Source organism: Orcinus orca, chromosome 11, assembly GCF_937001465.1.
Source record: "Orcinus orca chromosome 11, mOrcOrc1.1, whole genome shotgun sequence".
Lineage (NCBI taxonomy): Eukaryota > Metazoa > Chordata > Mammalia > Artiodactyla > Delphinidae > Orcinus > Orcinus orca.
In genome coordinates, this window is record NC_064569.1 from 17,474,911 (window position 1) to 17,495,770 (window position 20,860).

The window sequence follows — 20,860 nt, forward strand, 5'->3', positions numbered from 1 at the left end:
TATTATTGCTGGCACTGTAATGTTGGGAGGATGAGGGGATATAGATATAAGGATCAGGGATAAAGGGAAAGGATGAATTAAAATGTAAAGGCAGGAAAGAGACAATGCAAAAAGCCACCTACTGCACGATTCCATTCATATGAAATATCCAGCATAGGTTAATCCATAGAGACAGAAATCAGATTGGTGTTGGCAGGGGTAAGAGAAAGGGGGAAATGGGGAGTGACAGCTTAATGGGTACGGGGTTTCCTTTTGGGGTGATAAAAATATTTTGCGACTAGTAGATGGGATGGTTGTAAAACTTTGGGAATCTAAAGGCCACTGAATTGTTGACTTGAAAATGGTTAATTTTATGCTGTGTGAATTTCACCTCAATTGAAATAGTTTTTTGAAAATCTAAAGGCAGGACCTTCCACACACCATTGTCCATTCTCTCCTGCCAAAAATAAATAAAAATGCTGATTAAAATATAGTTTGTAAAAAACCTCATTAAGGCAAGGAGTAAGGAAATGTCTAGTGAAAGTATAAGGAAAAGTACAAAAAGATATATACACTCCAGAGCACCTAAGCTTCTTTCCTTCCAAAAGGGCCAAGAATAGCTAAGATATTTGAGAAGAAAAAAAATAAGGTGTAAGAACTTGTCCTAAAAAATGTCAGTGTTTATTAGAAAGCTATAATAATCACAACAGTGGAATACTGGACAGACAAATCAGAGAAAAATAAAGAAAGAAATCTGTGTGACAAGACGGCACTAAAAGTCAGTGGGTACGGTGACTGATACACAGTGCCTGGACAACCCGACATCATATAAAAAATTAAATCCGACCTTACCGACTTACTACTAAATGCAGTAAAATGACTATCACTAAATTCACTACTGCTAAACTTACAGCTAAAATTATTTATTAGTGATTTCCCTACTAAATCACAACCTTACTTCATACCAACCACAAAAATAGATTTTAGGTCAATTAAAGTACTAAAAGCAAAAGGTGTTGCTCCAGGGATTTTAAGAACTAATATTATCTTTATACCTTTTGGTAGAAGAAGATTTCTTTTTTTTTTTTTTTTTTTAAATTTTTGGCCATGCCACGTGGCAAGTGGGGTCTTAGCTCCCCAACCAGGGATCAAACACATGCCCCCAACACTGGAAGTGAGGTCTTAACCAATGGATCACCAGGAAAGTCCCCAAAAACGTTTTCATAAAGGAGACAAAAAGCAAAGCATTAGCCATAAAGGAAAAGTTCTATGCTAGATTACATTAAAATTAAGAATTTCTGATACCATAAAGAGAGTGAAAAGCCAAGCTATGGAGTGGGAAAAGAATTCCGTAACATATATAACTGCCAAAGTAGTACCCAGAATTTTTTTAAACAGGGGGAACAAATAACCTGGCAATTCACAAGAGGAGCTCCAAACCCAAATGGTCAATATATATAGGAAAAGGTGCTCAACCTCATTAGAAATTGGAAAATTACAAATAAAAACCACAGCAAGATACAACTGCACCTCCTCCCAACACACAACACACATTTTGGCAAAATATTGGAAGCCCTGGTGAGGAGGGAGACCAACTGGAATTCTCGATCACTATTTTTCTTTTTTATAAATTTATGTATTTTATTTATTTTTAAATTTTTGGCTGCATTGGATCGTCGTTGCTGCACGCAGGCTTTCTCTAGTTGCGGCGGGCGGGGGCTACTCTTCATTGCGGTGCATGGGCTTCTCATTGCGGTGGCTTCTCTTGTTGCGGAGCACAGGTTCTAGGCGAGCGGGCTTCAGTAGTTGTGGCACGCGGGCTCAGTAGTTGTGGCTTGCAGGCTTAGCTGCTCCATGGCATGTGGGATCTTCCAGGACCAGGGATCGAACCCCGTGTCCCCTGCACTGGCAGGCGGATTCTCAACCACTGCGCCACTAGGGAAGTCCCTCAATCACTGTTAATGGAAGTGTAAAATGGCACAACCGCTTTAGAGAAAAGTTGGCCATTGTGAAGAAAAGTTGAGGATGTACAGCCCTATGACTCAGCAATTGTTCACAACAGCCTCAAAAAAAATAACCAAAAGTCCATCAAAAGTAATACAGATCAATAAATTCTGGTATATTCATACAATGAAATGATACACAGTGGTGAGAATGAATGAATTACAGCTTCACATAGCAACATGGATGAATTATATCCACATAATGTTGAGCAGAAGCAACACACATACACGTACATGCACATATTCAAAACTTAAAAAAATAAAGCAGATTTTTAGGGAGGCCTACATAGAAGGAGGATCAAGGAAATGATGACCACAGAAGTCAGGGTGGCGATTATATCTCAGGGGAGAGATAGAGAGAGTGCAGCTAAAGTGTGTGCTGGGGGGACCTTCAGAGGAAGCTGATGATGTTCTTCACCTGGTAGTGGTTGCACAGGTATTTACTTTTTCATTTAACAGTGCATACATGTTGTATGTACTTTTCTGTAGATATGTTGTATTTCACAATAAAAAAGATTTCAAAAATACAAATGAGTAATAACCAATTTGGGAATTTCCACTATGAATAAATGGTGAATTCGAGCTTGAAGGGGTACTTGAAACTGCAGTGGCCATTCAGTGGAACAGCACACTCCAGGCAGGGGTTTGTTGTTTTTTTGTGGGTTTTTTGGTGCATGAAGGGTCAATTCTGGGAAAAAATCATGATAACCTCCCTTTTTTCCATGAAAAATGAAAATAAATTGAATACGGCACATGGAAAAGATGTATTTTTAGGTTCCCACTACACTGAATAGAAAATGTCAATTAAAAAACACTATTTTTTTAGTCACTAATATATTGTTATTTTCTGGGCATATTTGAGAATTGGCAGCATAGAGGACCCTTTCTAGTCTCTCATTACTTACTTTTTCATAGCTTAGTTCACACCCTACTTGTACATTATAATTGTCTAGGGAACTACTAGAGATGTTTTCAAAAATGATGCCCAGGTTTATATATATATATATTTTTATATATATATATATATATATATATATGTACACATACACACACACACATACATACACATATACATATATATATATATATGTGATTCTAATGTACAGCCAAGATTAAGAATCACTACAGGACTTGCCTGGAGGCACAGTGGTTAAGAATCCACCTGCCAATGCAGGGGGCATGGGTTTGATCTCTGGTCCGGGAAGATCCCACATTCCGCGGAACAACTAAGAAGCACACGAGCCACAACTACTGAGCCTGGGCTCTAGAGCCCGAGAGCCACAATTACTGAACCCACATGCTGCAGCTACTGAAGGCTGTGTGCCTACAGCCTGTGCTCCGCCACAAGAAAAGCCACCGTAATGAGAAGCCCGTGCACCACAACAGAGAGTAGCCCCCGCTCACCGCAACTAGAGAAAGCCCGTGCGCAGCAACGAAGACCCAACGCAGCCAAAAATAACTAACTAAATAAATAAATATTTAAAAATGAGTCACTACAGCTCTTTGAAATTCACAAGTGTTATACCTTATCCTCAAAACAACCATACTAAAATGGCATCCCCACCTCAAGAGGAGCAGACCATGGCTCAGAGAAGCAATTTGCCCAAATCACACATCAAATTAATGGCAAAGGGAAGGCTAGCATTAGCTTATTCCATCCAGTAACGCATTTGCTCCAGTTGCTAAAAGTTTATTGTGCGACAGGTATGGTGTCAGGCAATAAGGAGAGAGAGAGGAGGATTAAATGTGGTTCTTGGCTTTACTGTACCACTCACTGAGCATCCCTCACTCTGACTGGACAGGGCAGGGAGTGGGACAGCCCCAGCAGCCAATGCGGCTAGTCTTCTAAACAGCTAATTTCCAGGACTCTGTTGGCTCTGATGTCCAGAGGCCCTTGACTGCTGCAGGCATCTGTTCTGGTTCCTGCATAACCCTGATGCCTTCCTGGGGCTGATCCCAACTCTCAGTCCTCAGCCTGTGTTCCTGTGGTGGCCTGTTCTATGAAGCACTCATGCTTGGGAACAGTACAAACGGCTGAGTTTCAATAACAAAAAACAAACAACCCTTTTGCATGTAGCTGTCCAGTTTTCCCAGCACCACTTATTGAAGAGGCTATGTTTTCTCCATCGTATTCTCTTGCTTCCTTTGTCAAAGATAAGGTGACCAAATGTGCGTGGGTTTATCTTTGGGCTTTCTATCCTGTTCCATTGATCTATTATTTCTGTTTTTGTGCCAGTACCATACTGTCTTGATTACTGTCGCTTTGTAGTACAGTCTGAAGTCAGGGAGTCTGATTCCTCCAGCTTTGTTTTTCTTTCTCAAGATTGCTTGGACTATTCAGGGTCTTTTGTGTTTCCATACAAATTGTGAAAAATTTTGTTCTGGTTCTGTGAAAAATGCCATTGGTGGTTTGATAGGGATTGCACTGAATCTGTAGATTGCTTTGGGTAGTATAGTTATTTTCACAATGTTGATTCTTCCAATCCAAGAACATAGTATATCTCTCCATCTGTTTATATGATCTTTAATTTCTTTCATCAGTGTCATATAGTTTTCTGCATACAGGTCTTTTGTCTCCTTAGGTAGGTTTATTCCTAGTATTTAATTCTTTTTGTTGCAATGGTAAATGGGAGTATTTCCTTAATTTCTCTTTCAGATTGTTCATCATTAGTGTATAGGAATGCAAGAGATTTCTGTGCATTTATTTTGTATCCTGCTACTCTACCAAATTCGTTGATTAGCTCTAGTAGTTTTCTGGTAGCATCTTTAGGATTCTCTATGCATAGTATCATGTCAGCTGCAAACAGTGACAGCTGTTTGTAGATTTTTTGATGATGGCCATTCTGACTGGTGTGAGGTGATACCTCATTGTAGTTTTGATTTGCATTTCTCTAATGATTAGTGATGTTGAGCATCCTTTCATGTGTCTGTTGGCATTCTGTATATCTTCTATGGAGAAATTTCTATTTAGGTCTTCTGCCCATTTTTGGCTTGCATTGTCAAATAGCTTATTTTTTTTAAAAAGTTATATTATTGAAGTATAGTTGATTTAAAATGCTGTGTTAATTTCTGCTGTATAGCAAAGTGACTCAGTTATACATATATATATATATATATATATACATTCTTTTTCATATTCTTTTCCGTTATGGTTTATCAGCAGATGTTGAATATAGTTCCCTGTTCTATACAGTAGGACCTTGTTTATCCATTCTATATATAATAGCTTTATTGGCATACAGTTGCTTGTAGTAATCTCTCATGATCGTTGGTATTTCTGCAGTGTCAGTTGTTACTACTCCTTTTTCATTTCTAATTCTATTGATTTGAGTCTTCTCCCTTTTTTTCTTGATGAGTCTGGCTAACGGTTTATCAATTTTGTTTATCTTCTCAAAGAACACTTTTAGTTTTACTGACCTTTGCTATTGTTTCTTCCATTTCTTTTTCATTTATTTCTGCTCTGATCTTTATGATTTCTTTCCTTCTGCTAACTTTGGGGTCTTTTTGTTCTCCTTTCCCTAATTGCTTTAGGTGTAAGGTTAGGTTGTTTATTTGAGTTTTTCTTGTTTCTTGAGCTAGGATTGTATTGCTATAAACTTCCCTCTTAGAACTGCTTTTCTGCATCCCATAGGTTTGGTGTCATCGTGTTTTCATTGTCATTTGTTTCTAGGTAATTTTTGTTGATTTCCTCAGGAATACCTAAATAGACATTTCTCCAAAGACACACAAATGGCCAACAGGCACATGAAACAATACTCAACATCACTAATTATTAGAGAAATACAAATCAAAGCTATGAGGTATCACCTCATAGGTATCACCACACACCAGTCAGAAGAGCCATCATTAAAAAGTCTACAAATAACAAATGTTGGAGAGGGACTGGAGAAAAGTGAACCTTCCTACAGTATTGGTGGGAATGTTAATTGGTGCAGTCACTGTGGAAAACAGTAGGGAAGTTCCTCTAAAAACTAAAACTAGAGTTGCCATATGATCCTGCAATCCCATTCCTCAGCATATATCCAGACAGAACTATAATTCGAAAAGGTACCTTCACTCACTGTTCACTGTGGCACGATTCACAATAGCCAAGACATGGAAACAACCTAAATGTCCATCGACAGATGAATGGATAAAGAAGATGTGGCACATATATACAATGGAATATTACTCAGCCATAAAAGGAAGAATGAAATAATACCATTTGCAGGAACATGGATGGACCTAGAGATTATCATACTAAGTAAAGTAAGTCAGAAAGAGAAAGACAAATACCATATGATATCACTCATATGTAGAATCTAAAATATGACACAAATGAAGTTATCTATGAGACAGAAACAGACTCACACACATAGAGAACAGACTTGTAATTGCCAAGGGGGAGAGGGGTGGGGGAGGGATCGATTGGGAGTTTCAGATTAGCAGATGCAAGCTATTATATATAGAATGGATAAACAAGGTCCTACTGTATAGAACAGGGAACTATATTCAACATCTGCTGATAAACCATAATGGAAAAGGATATGAAAAAGAATGTGTATATATATATATATATATAACTGAGTCACTTTGCTATACAGCAGAAACTAACACAGCATTTTAAATCAACTATACTTCAATAATATAACTTTTTTAAAAAAATAGGCTATTTGACAATGCAAGCCAAAAATGGGCAGAAGACCGAAGTTTCTCCAAAGAAGATATACAGAATGCCAACAGACACATGAAAGGATGCTCAACATCACTAATCATTAGAGAAATGCAAATCAAAACTACAATGAGGTATCACCTCACACCAGTCAGAATGGCCATCATCAAAAAATCTACAAACAATAAATGCTGGAGATGGTGTGGAGAAAAGGGAACCCTCTTGCACTGTTGGTGGGAGTGTAAATTGATACAGCCACTATGGAGAACAGTATGGAGGTTCCTTAAAAAACTACAAATAGAACTACCATATGACCCAGCAATCCCACTACTGGGCATATACCCTGAGAAAACCATAATTCAAAAAGAGTCATGTACCAAAATGTTCATTGCAGCTCTACTTACAATAGCCCGGAGATGGAAACAACCTAAGCGTCCAACATCGGATGAATGGATAAAGAAGATGTGGCACATATATACAATGGAATATTACTCAGCCATAAAAAGAAATGAAATTGAGCTGTTTGTAATGAGGTGGATAGACCTAGAGTCTGTCATACAGAGTGAAGTAAGTCAGAAAGAGAAAGACAAATACCGTATGCTAACACATATATATGGATTTAAGAAAAAAAAATGTCATGAAGAACCTAGGGGTAAGACAGGAATAAAGACACAGACCTACTGGAGAACAGACTTGAGGATATGGGGAGGGGGAAGGGGGAGCTGTGACAAAGCGAGAGAGAGGCATGGACATACATACACTACCAAACGTAAGGTAGATAGCTAGTGGGAAGCAGCCGCATAGCACAGGGATATCAGCTCAGTGCTTTGTGACTACCTGGAGGGGTGGGATAGGGAGGGTGGGAGGGAGGGAGATGCAAGAGGGAAGAGATATGGGAACATATGTATATGTATAACTGATTCACTTTGTTATAAAGCAGAAACTAACACACCATTGTAAAGCAATTTTACCCCAATAAAGGTATTAAAAAAATAAAAAATAAAATAAATAAAATTTATATTTCCCTGATTAAAAAAATTTAAAAAAAGAAAGAAAAGAAAATTGAAATCATATCAAGCATCTTTTCTGACCACAACCCTACGAGATTAGAAATCAATTACAGGTAAAAAAACGTAAGAAACAGAAACACATGGAGGCTAAACAATACGTTTTTAAATAACCAAGAGATCATTGAAGAAATCAAAGAGGAAATCAAAAAATACCTAGAGACAAATGACAATGAAAACACAACCATCCAAAACCTATGGGATGCAGCAAAAGCAGTTCTATGAAGGAAGTTTATAGCAATACAAGCCTACCTCAAGAAACAAGAAAAATCTCAAATAAACAATCTAACCTTACACCTTAAGGAACTAGAGAAAGAAGAACAAACAAAACCCAAAGTTAGCAGAAGTAAAGAAATCATAAAGATCAGAGCAGAAATAAATGAAATAGAAACAAAGAAAACAATAGCAATGATCAATAAAACAAAAAGGTGGTTTTTTGAGAAGATAAACAGAATTGAAAAACAATTAGCCACACTCATCAAGAAAAAGAGGAAGAGAACTCAAATCAATAAAATTAGAAATAAAAAAGGAAAAGTTACAACAGATACCACAGAAATACAAAGCATCCTAAGAGACTACTACAAGCCAATACTCCTATGCCAATAAAATGGACAACCTGGAAGAAATGGACAAATTCTTAGAAAGGTATAACCTTCAAAGACTGAACCAGGAAGAAACAGAAAATATGAACAGACCAATCACAAGTAATGAGATTGAATCTGATTAAAAATCTTCCAACAAACAAAAGCCCAGGAGCAGATGGCTTCACAGGTGAATTCTATCAAACATTTAGAGAAGAGCTAATACCCATCCTTCTCAAACTCTTCCAAAAAACTGAGGAAGGGGGAACACTCCCAAACTCATTCTATGAGGCCACCAACACCCTGATACCAAAAGCAGACAAAGGTACTACAAAAAAAGAAAATTAAAGACCAATATCACTGATTAATATAGATGTAAATATCCTCAACAAAATACTAACAAACAGAATCCAAAAACACATTAAAAGGATCATACACCATGATCAAGTGGGATTTATCCCAGGGATGCAAGGAGTCTTCAATATACACAAATCAATCAATGTGATACACCTTAACAAATTGAAGAAGAAAAACCATATGAGCATCTCAATAGATGCAGAAAAAGCTTTTGACAAAATTCAACACCCATTTATCATAAATGTGCAAATGGCACACTCCAGAAAGTGTGCATAGAGGGAACCTACCTCAACATAATAAAGGCCATATATGACAAACCCACAGCAAACATCATTTTCAATGGTGAAAAACTGAAAGCATTTCCTCTATGATCAGGAACAAGACAAAGATGTCCACTCTCGCCACTATTATTCAACATAGTTTTGGAAGTCCTAGCCACGGCAATCAGAGAAGAAAAAGAAATAAAAGGAATACAAATTGGAAAAGAAGAAATAAAACTGTCACTGTTTGCAGATGACATGATACTATACATAGAGAATCCTAAAGATGCCACCAGAAAACTACTAGGGCTAATCAATGAATCTGTTATAGTTGCAGGATACAAAATTAATGCACAGAAATCTCTGGCATTCCTATACACTAATGATGAAAAATCTGAAAGTGAAATCAAGAAAACACTCCCATTTACCATTGCAACAAAAAGAATAAAATATCTAGGAATAAACCTACCTAGAGAGACAAAAGACCTGCATGCAAAAAACTATAAGATACTGATGAAAGAAATTAAAGATGATACCAACAGACGGAGAGATATACCATGTTCTTGGATTGGAAGAATCAATATCGTGAAAATGACTATACTACCCAAAGCAATCTACAAATTCAATGCAATCCCCATCAAACTACCAATGGCATTTTTTACTGAACTAGAACAAAATATCTTAAAATTTGTATGGAGACACCAAAGACCCTGAATAGCCAAAGCAGTCTTGAGGGAAAAAATCGGAGCTGGAGGAATCAGACTCCCTGACTTCAGACTATACTACAAAGCTACAGTAATCAAGACAATATGGTGCTGGCACAAAAACAGAAATATGGATCAATGGAACAGGATAGAAAGCTCAGAGATAAACCCACACACCTATGGTCAACTAATCTATGAGAAAGGAGGCAAGGATATACAATGGAGAAAAGATGGCCTCTTCAATAAGTGGTGCTGGAAAACTGGACAGCTACATGTAAAAGAATGAAATTAGAACACTCCCTAACACCATACACAAAAATAAACTCAAAATGGGTTAGAGACCTAAATGTAAGACCGCACACTATAAAACTCTTAGAGGAAAACATAGGAAGAACACTCTTTGCTATAAATCACAGCAAGATGCACCTCCTAGAGTAATGGAAATAAAAACAAAAGTAAACAAATGGGACCTAACGAAACTTCAAAGCTTTTGCAAAGCAAAGGAGACTAAAAACAAGACGAAAAGACAACCCACAGAATGGGAGAAAACATTTGCAAACGAATCAACAGACAAAGGATTAATCTCCAAAATATATAAACATCTCATGCAGCTCAATATTAAAAAAACAAACAACCCAATCAAAAAGTGGGCAGAAGACCTAAATAGACGTTTCTTCAAAGAAGACATACAAAGGGCCAAGAAACACATGAAAAGCTGCTCAACATCACTAATTATTAGAGAAATGCAAATCAAAACTACAATGAGGTATCACCTCACACCAGTAAGAATGGGCATCATCAGAAAATCTACAAACAACAAATGATGGAGAGGGTGTGGAGATAACGGAACCCTCCTGCACTGTTGGTGGGAATGTAAATTGATACAGCCACTATGGAGAACAGTATGGAGGTTCCTTAAAAACCTCAAATACAATTAGCATATGACCCAGCCATCCCAATACTGGGCGTATACCCAGAGAAAACCATAATTCAAAAAGACACATGCACTCCAATGTTCATTGCAGCACTATTTACAATAGCCAGGTCATGGAAGCAACCTAAATGCCCATCGACAGACAAATGGATAAAGAAGTTGTGGTACATATATACAATGGAATATTACTCAGCCATAAAAAGGAATGAAATTGGGTCATTTGTAGAGACGTGGATGGATCTAGAGACTGTCATATGGAGTGAAGTAAGTCAAAAAAACAAATATCTTATATTAACGCATATATGTGGAACCTAGAAACATGGTACAGGTGAACCAGTTCGCAGGGCAGAAATAGAGACACAGATGTAGAGAACAAAAGTATGGAAACCAAGGGGGGAAAATGGCGGGGGGTGGTGGTGTGATAAATGGGGAGATTGGGATTGACATATGTTCACTAATATGTATAAAATGTATAAGTAATAAGAACCTGCTGTATAAAATTTAAAAAAAACATATGCTGGGCTTCCCTGGTGGCGCAGTGGTTGGGAGTCCGCCTGCCGATGCAGGGGACACGGGTTCGTGCCCCGGTCTGGGAGGATCCCGCATGCCGCGGAGCGGCTGGGCCCGTGAGCCATGGCCGCTGGGCCTGCGCGTCCAGAGCCTGTGCTTCGCAACGGGAGAGGCCACAACAGTGAGAGGCCCGCGTAATGCAAAAAAAAAAAAAAAAACATATGCTAACACATATATATGGAATCTAAAAAAAAAAAATGGTTCTGATGAACCTATGGGCAGGACAGGAATAAAGACACAGATGTAGAGAATGGACTTCAAGACACGGGGAGGGTGAAGGGTAAACTGGGACGAAGTGAGAAAGTAACATTGACATATATACACTACAAAATGATATAAAATAAATAGCCAGTGGGAAGCAGCTGCATGACACAGGAAGATCAGCTCAGTGCTTTCTGACCACCTAGAGGTGTGGGATAGGGAGCAGGGGAGGGAGATGCAAAAGGGAGGGGATATGGCTATATATGTATACATATAGCTGATTGTTATACAGCAGAAACTACCACAGCATTGTAAAGCAATTATACTCCAATAAAAATGTTTAAAAAAAAAAAAGGCTGTTTGAGATGAGTCAAAGGCAGTATCGGGAAGCTGGGTGGAAGCACACAACCCAGGTCTAAGCCTTTCCTGGTTGTACATAATTGCAATCTAATCTACTTCCTTAAAAATTGGACCTGTAATATGGGCGTTCTCTAGAAATTAATCTACTTGGTAGATAAACATAAGAGTACGAGTGGGAATACGTTGGACACTAGCTTCTAACGCAGATTCAGAAGAAAGATTCATCCTCCAGTTATTTAAACAACTGCTGGAGCAAAGCTGTGGCTGGGAGGCAAGGCAGCACTGAGAATTATAAACTTATCAGAATATGTTTGAAAATGTTATGAGAATCAGTGACCATGCTAAAGAGACTTTAAAGACACAATGTAGGACACTTTTGCAGAACTTCATCATAAAATAGTAACATCAATGTTTCTATTCATGTAAGAATTCAGGAAATAAAATAACCTTTATTGCAATATCCTCGGTCTCCACGGGACGCAGACGCCGTGTTGACTGCTCGTAGCTGTCCAGGTGATACCTTCCAGGCTGCTTCCTGTTTATAGTTTTTGGCTGCTGCATTCCACATGGAAAAGAACACAAGTTGAAGGTCTATGGAGAAAACTGAGTTTTTACTGAACATTAACTCTCATTGCTAATTCTCCACTTAAGTTCTAAGAAAAAGAAATGAGTAAAGTGAATGTCATATTTTAATTATTTCTATGGTGTCCCCCTGCCGCCAAAAAAAGCAAATGATGATGAAAAAGTGTTACACAATAATTTTAAACCTAATTCACAAACTTTTTAAGAAGATAAAAATATGAAGATGTGATACTTGCAAACGATAGAAGTTAAAGTGCTGAGCACCAAACTAGGCTTTGGATATTCTTTCTCCAGCTTTCTGGATGAACAGGCCCAGGCGGTAAAAAGCTCTGTGTCATGGCCGAAGGCAAGCAGGCTAACTCAGGGTAAACTAGAATCTAATTCTTAGGCCGTCGGGCTTGTAAATGTTCCAACAGTGCATTTTTGGTCACCCTCTGAATCATGAGGATTTTGAATCCGATACACTCACATAAATCAGACTGGGCTATATGTCACTCGAAGATCCATGGTGGAATGAGAAAAAGCATAAAGATCTAGGACTTTTTTGCCTATAATATGAATATTATTTCATAAGGAGATCCATAAGCACTGTAGAATGATCTAGTTTTTCTCAAATGTTATAGCATTGCTCTGAGCCAAAGGACTAAAGAAAGTCTCCATAAAACGGAGGATGCCGGCTAAAGCTAGGCAATCTTCACATACTTAAAATGAGCTCCAATTAGGTCATAACTAGACACTTGTCATTCTCTAATTTTGAGTTTAATTTCACATAGAGACAAATGACTGAAGAGAAGGTAGAAAATTCAGTTCTGTAAACCTCTAATTTAGAAAAATATATAAGCTCAAAATTTGTCCCAGAGATCTAGTAAGCAAGTATTTCGACATAAATGATTATCTGTCTTACTTAAATACCTTATAGAGATTATGAAATCTAAATAGTAAAACACTTTAAAACTGTTCAATTACCTATAAAAAGCAAAGGATTCTAGAATTGTGAAACTTTTTTTTTTTTTCCTTTGGCTTGGAACGGCAGGTTTAGCTTTTTGATAAATCTGTTGAGTTCTATTATGGGAATCAGGAATGTCCTCGAATAATCAGTAATTTAATCTGAATGAGATATCGTCCTCCAATTTATATCCATCAGCGTATCAACAGAATATCAAACTACCAAATAGCGCATCGCTAAGCTACACACCATTCAATACTGAGATTAAAAAGTCACTGAGAAGGACTATCAGTGTTCTGTTGCACAGAAACTACTGAATGCATTTTAAATTTTAAAGAGAGAGAGAGAAAGAGTGCTCATGACATTTTTAGTTTTGTTTTTCTTCCCACAGTCCTCACAGATAACCTTACATGAGAGATGTAGAAAGTCACTATCCTTTAAGCTGAGTATATTTCCCACACAAGACAGGTCTATATCTGTACCTATATTCTCTGTCTTCTAGAGTCATAACTTCTATAGTAGTATCGCCCCCAGAGTTCCAAAAGGAATGACTTCATGTTCTTCACAAAACTAAGGAGAGGTTGGGAGGAGGAGACGTGTTGACAGAGATTTGAGTCGGAGTCTCACAGATGTAATTTGAAGAAACTCTGGCTCTAGACTGTCACTAATTCTCCGTGGAGACTCTGCAGCCAAAACCACTTAACTCTAAGCTTTTACAGAATACATAGCATCTTAAGCGCTCTCAAGTAGGAGTTTCCATTAGTGTTCTTTTCAAACACACAGCTTTTTTCTCTTCATTTTTAAAAGTTTGTCATTTGTGGTTTGGCCCATCAGCAGTGATGAATGGCCCCGAAAGACATCAGAAGTCCAGTCTGGTTTCAATAACTCTGAAGATACTGGAGGCAACTGAAGGGGATTCTTTTTTGCTTCCAACCTTTGCTCAGTTCAATATTTCTCCTATCCCTCATCTCATACAAACCACTCTTCAGATTTCCCTCACTCCACTCCCTCAAACTTGACCTCCTCTGTTCCCTTTCCTGAGGTCATCTCACTCTGCTCATCCCTACATCTCTGAAAGATGATCTATCAAGTTCTTTGGGAATCTCCTATCATCCAAAGTGAGACAAGGCAGGTTCTAATCAAATGCTTGACTTTCCTGCTGCCTCGAAGCGTACACAGTCTATGACGTGTTCCTGTCTTGTTGTCCGTGTCCACACAAGAGCACACAAGCATTTTCAGGCTTTGTTACTGCAGTGTCTACAAGCATGGGTGGTGGTTCCTACTCAGACAAAATCACACCTGCTCAACAAAATAACTCGACAGAGAGTAAAAAAATAACTCCAGAAAAGCAGAAGAAATCAGCAAGTCTAAAGACAGCCAAGTGCTTGTCTTAACTATTTTTAGCACGATGTGAATAAAAATTTAATATAGACTGACTTCCTGGTGAAGGTTTTCCAAGCCCCAGTCAATTCCTGTCAGGAGACTGCACATGCATTTTTGTTTGGTTACATAAATGGTAAATATATTAACATTTTTCTCTAATAGTAAATGAATAACTAATTATTAACTTATAATTTATTTTAGAAGCACTTCTTTCTACTTTACTGTTATGAAATAGACATATTAATTTTAAAGACTTTCTTCAGAATTTTTCAGACACGGCTTTCAAGAAAGTGGTTTAATCCAGTCCCATTAAATATCATCTAATGGCCAGTGGCTCTTAAATTTACATCTCCAAGGGGGGATTTCTCTTCTTAGATGCCAATAAATATCTCAAAATTATCATGTGCAAAATACACCTCTTGATTCCACCTCAACAGCAACCTACTCATTTCTCAGCTTCCCTATTTCAGTTATTGGCTCCACCGTCTACCCAGTAGTCAAGCCAATAACCTAGGATTCATCCTTGAGTCTTCTTTCTCCCTCATCCCCTCCATTCAACCTATCAGCCAGTGTTTATCAGCTCAGCCTAAAAAGTGTGCGCTGAACTTGATAGCTTCTTCTCAAGGTCCACTGCAACTGCAACAAAAACAAACTCCAACCATCATCATTTGTCTGCGTTATTATAATGACCTCTTTACCGATCTATCTGTTCTCTTCTTGTTCCCAATGACAACTCTTCACCCAGCAGCCAGAGTGATCCTTTAAAAATATACGCGAAATTATATGAGGCCCTTCTTTAAAACCCTCCAAACTCTTTCCCTGGTTTACAGGACTCTCAATCCTTGTTCTTACCTCGTCTTATCCTCCCTTCTTTACCAGGCTTCAGCCATAGTGCTCCTCTGTTCCTTGAACACACCAAATTAATTCCCACGTCAGGGTCTTTGCATCTGCCAGTTCTCTGCCTGAAATGATCTGGCCCCTTTTCTAGGTCTTTGCAGAAGAAGTACCTACTCTTCATTCAGGTCTCAGCTCAAATGCCAGCTCTTCAGAGGGGCCTCCTGGGAAATGACAACCCTGCTTAGAGGATCCCAGTCACTCTCTAATATCTTCTTTTTTTTTATTTTCTTCCCACAGGGAATTGATCTCACTTTTTTACTTGTTTATCATCTGACTCCTGCCTCAAGAAAGCAAACTCTGTGACAAGAAAGATCTTGCCTGCCTTGTTCAGAGCTACATCGCTAGGTCTTGGCACAAAGCACAGGGTAGCTGATAAGTCTGGAAATACAGGCAAATATATAATACACGTTATAGTCCAGGTAAAACATGACAAAATAACATTGTGTTTCCAGGCTTTATGTAGATATGAGTAAATATTTGTGCAATGCATGTATAAACTGGTTCAGGAGTTAAAAGACTCAGGTTTTAATTCTGCCTCTCCCACTAAAATCTTGTGACTCTATTCAAACCGTACAACATGCAAATGAATATATGCATCTAGAAAACAAAATAGGTAACGTAGTGTACTATATTAAATGAGTCAAAAGACATAACGTATCCAAAAAGCACTTTTGAAACCAAAAAGTATAACATAGTTAAAGGTATTATAAGCATATGGTACAAGAGTTGTAAGCTTATTTTGTATGATTTTTATATAAAGCTTGGGGTAGACAACCTCTCTATTTCCTTTTGAATTGAACATGAGGTGTCCCTCTTGGGATAATCCTTTGATGACTTATACAGACGAGCCTTCTACATTTTTTTTTATCGATTTTAGACTTGTAAGGTTTTTTACAGAAGCAGGCGGCAATTTTTTCTTCATATAGGTTAAAAGTAAAGCGTGCGATTTCTTCTAATTGCATCCACTTTCAATCATCCATCCTCAGGACTGTCCCTTATTCACAGCTCCCGTAACAAAGAAAAGCACTTACGGCTCCAGTGTGTTTCTTACAGGATTCAAATGGAAGAGAACCTTCCCCAGTCAGCCAGCTGTCCTCACCAATCTCATCACTCAAGAGAAACTCATTCAGCTTTTGAACACTGCAAAAGGCAAACAAGCAAGCACACAATAAGGGATAAAAATAAAACCACCACCAATGAAGTTCTACCCAAATAAACAAACTTTTCCCCCACTGTTACCATGGTAAGCAAGCCAGCTCTGAGAGTCATTTCTCAGGACCAATCGGGAATTCAGCTAGGATGCTGGGGACTGATGGGCTCCCAGGACCTGGGGTTTTCAGCGCTTAAAATGAAAAATCTCAGAAAAACCACAACCAACTGGTCACCCTAAATGCAACCAACTCTCCTTTGCACTTTTTTTTTTTTTGCAATTGTATTTCTAGTCAAAGACAATAGAATTGGAGAGGGACTTGAAACAGGGTGGTTAAAAAAAAAATAACACCAACGAAGGAAGTATCATTATTCTCATTTTACAAATGAAGGGAAATAAGGTACAGGGCAGTTAAGTAAAAACATACAGCATATAACACACGGATCATGGGTCCCTGCATACTACGCTACTTTGCTTAAGCACTACTGTATATATTGGACATATTTTCACAACCTGGCAAGGAGAGGGCCCTCTAGAATATTACTACGCAAACCGCTGGCCAAGATCAGTGGCATCAACATCACCTGGGAGCTTACTCAAAACTTAGAATCTCAGGCCCCACCCAAGACCTCCTGAGTCCAAATCTACATTTTAAGAAGATCCAGAGATGCTTCATAAGCACAGTACAGTTGGAGAAGCCCTGTTCTAGAAGAGTAATTTACAAACATTCTTTACTGTGGTCTCCAGGGTCTCCAGAGGCTGGACACAAGACCCCTTGGCCCCCTTACCCCACCCATTCTAATTTTCTCAAACCAGTGTCATAGGATCAAGAGTGAAACGAATCGAAGAACACAATTTGAAAACATCCTCCCATAAATAAAATGATACACTACAGAAAAGTCTGTGAAGTTGAAAAGACAAGAAATGCTCCTTCTAGCATGCTAAGATGCTAACAGTGGGCAAACTGGCCTGGCACCTGCGGCATCACATACAGGGGAAAGATTGCCGTTAGTAGGAAACTAGAAAATACACATTTAAAACAAAAGGTTTTTTTATTTTTCATTTCAGCTTGTAGTCAAGCTAAGTGCCTCCAGACAAGTCTGCAGAGTTTGTTTTTGTGACAGACTAAAAAATGAAGAAAAGTAAATTCAATTCAGTCTGTTGCCCATGAACTTTAAGCTCTTTAGCCTTGCATGTCATAGAAACCGCTTCCTTCCTTTGGAAACATAAAGGTAGATAAAATCCACTAGGGCAGTCTAACTATTAACTTCTAAATTTCATTTACAGGAAACTAAAAGAAATAATTTTTTCATTCTTTTTTTTATTGAAGTATAGTTGACTTACAATATCATGTTAGTTTCAGGTGTACAGCACAGCGATTCAGATATATATATCTACAGATATATATATATATATCTCTCTACATATATACATTCCTTTACAGATTCTTTTCTCTTATAGGTTATTAAAAAATATTGAGTATAGTTCCCTGTGCTATACAGTAGGTCCTTGTTGGTTATCGATTTTATATATAGTGGTGTTTATAGCTTAATCCATAAAAGTAATTTTTTAATTGAAGTATAGTTGATACAATATTATATAAGTTACAGGTGTACAGTATAGTGAGTCACAGTTTTTAAAGGTTATACCCCATTTATATTAATAGTTATAAAACACTGGCTATATTCCCTATGTTGTATAATACATCTTTGTAGCTTATTTTATACATAATAATTTGTACCTCTTAATGCTCTACCCTCTATGTTGCCCCTTCCCCCTTCCCTCTCCCCACTGGTAACTACTAAAGCGAACCACTTGTTCTCTATATCTGTGAGCCTGTTTCTTTTTTGTTCTATTCATGAGTTTGTTGTATTTTTTAGAATCCACTAAAAAAAAAGCATTGTTTAAGGAAAGCTTTGGCTGAATAATGCTCCATTTTATGTATATGCTGCATTTTGTTTATTCATCAATTGAGGGACATTTGGGTTGTTTCACTTTTTGGCTATTGTGAATAATGCTGCTATGAAGATGAATGTACAAGTATCTATTCAAGTCCCTGCTTTCAATTCTTTTGGGTATACACCCAAAAGTAGAATTGCTGAATCATATGGTAATTCTATGTTTAAGTTTTTGAGCATCTGCCATACTTTTTTTCATGGTTCTGGAATTCCTGACTTACTTAAATATATTCAAGTTATGACTACATGGCTGAACCTTGAAAACATTATGCTAAATAAGATAAGCCAGGCACACAAAAAACAGAAATTGCATAATTCCACGTATATGAGGTAGATAGAATAGTCAAATTCATACAGACAGAAAGTCAGTGGTGGTCACCAGGGTCTGGGAGCAGAGGTAGGTACAAGGGGAGTTATCATTTAGTGAGTACAGAATTTAATTTGAGAAATTGGAAAAGTTCTGGAGAGGGATTGTGGTGATGTTTGCACAACACTGTGAATGGACTTAATGCCACTAAACTGTACACTTAAAGCGATTTAAATGATAAGTTTTATGTTATGTATATTTTACTGCAATTTTAAAAAGAATTTCAGAACCAAAAAAAGAAAGAAGAGCTCTGGGTTTTGTCCTATCTTTGAGTCTTTGACAGCAAAGCCTGATCCCATAGATCTGAAAGACGGTGTTAGAAATGCCTCAGGAATGGCATTTTATTCATCTTAAATGGCAGTATCCTTTCTTTACTTCTACAGACTTTGTTATTCTGTTCCAAGGTTTAGAAGAGATTAGATTTTAAGGAGCACAACTTTGTCCATCAAAGGAATACCTTTCAGACAACCTCACACTGTGTCTCTGCACACAAAGGCAAGTATGGGGCCAAGTTCGTGTGCCTTTGTAACTAAGTCCAGCAGCTCCTGGTACACGTTACTCAATGAATGTTTGCTGAATCAATCAAAGAAGGAATAAACCAATGATTCAGACATTTAATAAGTAAGGTCAGTTGATTCAATTCTCCATTTCACTTTCTAGCACACACAAATCTTACTGAAGCTTTTATGAAGTTAATGAGACCCATTCTTGCTGAATATCAGGAAGCAATGGTCCCTGAGCATGACTGGAGCATGGGGAGAACTTCTTTCCTCTTCATAAGATCCCACCATGGAACTCCAATTACAATAAACATCAGAGGACCCAACACTGGCACTTTTCTGAATCTCACCCTCCATTTCCCCTCCCCATTCCCATTATTCCAGGCTCTCTGGCTTAGGGTCCCTTGCACTATTTTTTTTGTTTTGTTACTGTCTATCTCTCCCACTAGACTCTGAACTCTTTAAAAGTGAAAATTTTCATCTTCAGAATCTAGCCCAGTGCCAAAAATATAACATAGCAATTCCTCAAGAAGTGTCTGGTGAATGAATAGGTAATACAAAAAACATTTCCTGTTCATATGAGGGCCTTTCAGAACTCACAGAGGCAAAACAACTATGGAAAATGCATGAATCCTGACCAAGGGTGAAGTAATTTCTACCATGCTGCCAGGGTTATATTTTTAAAATGCAAATACGCTCCTACAACAGTCCTCTCCTTAAAATAACAAATGGCAACCCTGTGCCTTTCAGCATCCTTGGCATCATCTACAGGCTGATTGGGATTTTACTCTCCAGCTTCATCTCCCAGTGCTTTCCTCATCAGGACCTTTCTCCAACTACATGCAATTACCTTTAGCCCCCAGAAGGTACCAAGATCTCTCACCTCTCTGCTCACCCCTTCCCCTTGCATACATTACTCCCTCACACAGAATGTGTTTTCCCTTTTTATTCAACTGGCCAAGTCCTACCTCTTCTTTAAGATCCCATGAAGGAGCTATCACCGCCTTTAAACCTTTACTGACCGGACTGTCTCCCTTCTCCCTTGATAAGCTTCAATGAGCCTCATATGTGGCCCATGGTATTCTGTGTAGTGCTCTATCACAGCATAACATGCGTGTTGTAATTACCTTCCCTTCCCAGTCTCTCCAGCTAGACTGTGGACTCCTGTGGATTTCACTCCATCTTTCATCTTTGCCATCCCCAATGCCTAGCAAGGTACCTGAACTGCTTAATAAATGAATGTGGATCCACAGAAAGATATATCCCTGAAGCATGAAACGGAGTTCAATAAAATGGTGTTAAATTAGTAAAATGGAGATTTGTTAAATATCTAAAATATATAGGCAATGTGCTGGGCATTTTTCATGTATTATCTCATTTAATTCTCCCAACCACCATAAGCAGGAACCA

General features: G+C 38.1%; 1 protein-coding gene across 4 annotated transcripts in view; it reads right to left on the reverse strand.

Annotated features, from left to right (window-relative positions):
- Positions 1-20,860, reverse strand: part of ABCC9 (ATP binding cassette subfamily C member 9) — a 148,438-nt gene that overhangs the window by 88,119 nt on the left and 39,459 nt on the right. For all 4 annotated transcript variants that reach the window (XM_004270927.3, XM_049694242.1, XM_049694240.1 and 1 more), the window contains exons 16-17: positions 16,507-16,615; positions 12,115-12,222 (exon numbers count right to left, since the gene is read on the reverse strand). In XM_004270927.3, coding sequence (XP_004270975.1) covers positions 12,115-12,222; positions 16,507-16,615 — 217 coding nt within the window. The remainder of the gene's footprint in view (positions 1-12,114; positions 12,223-16,506; positions 16,616-20,860) is intronic.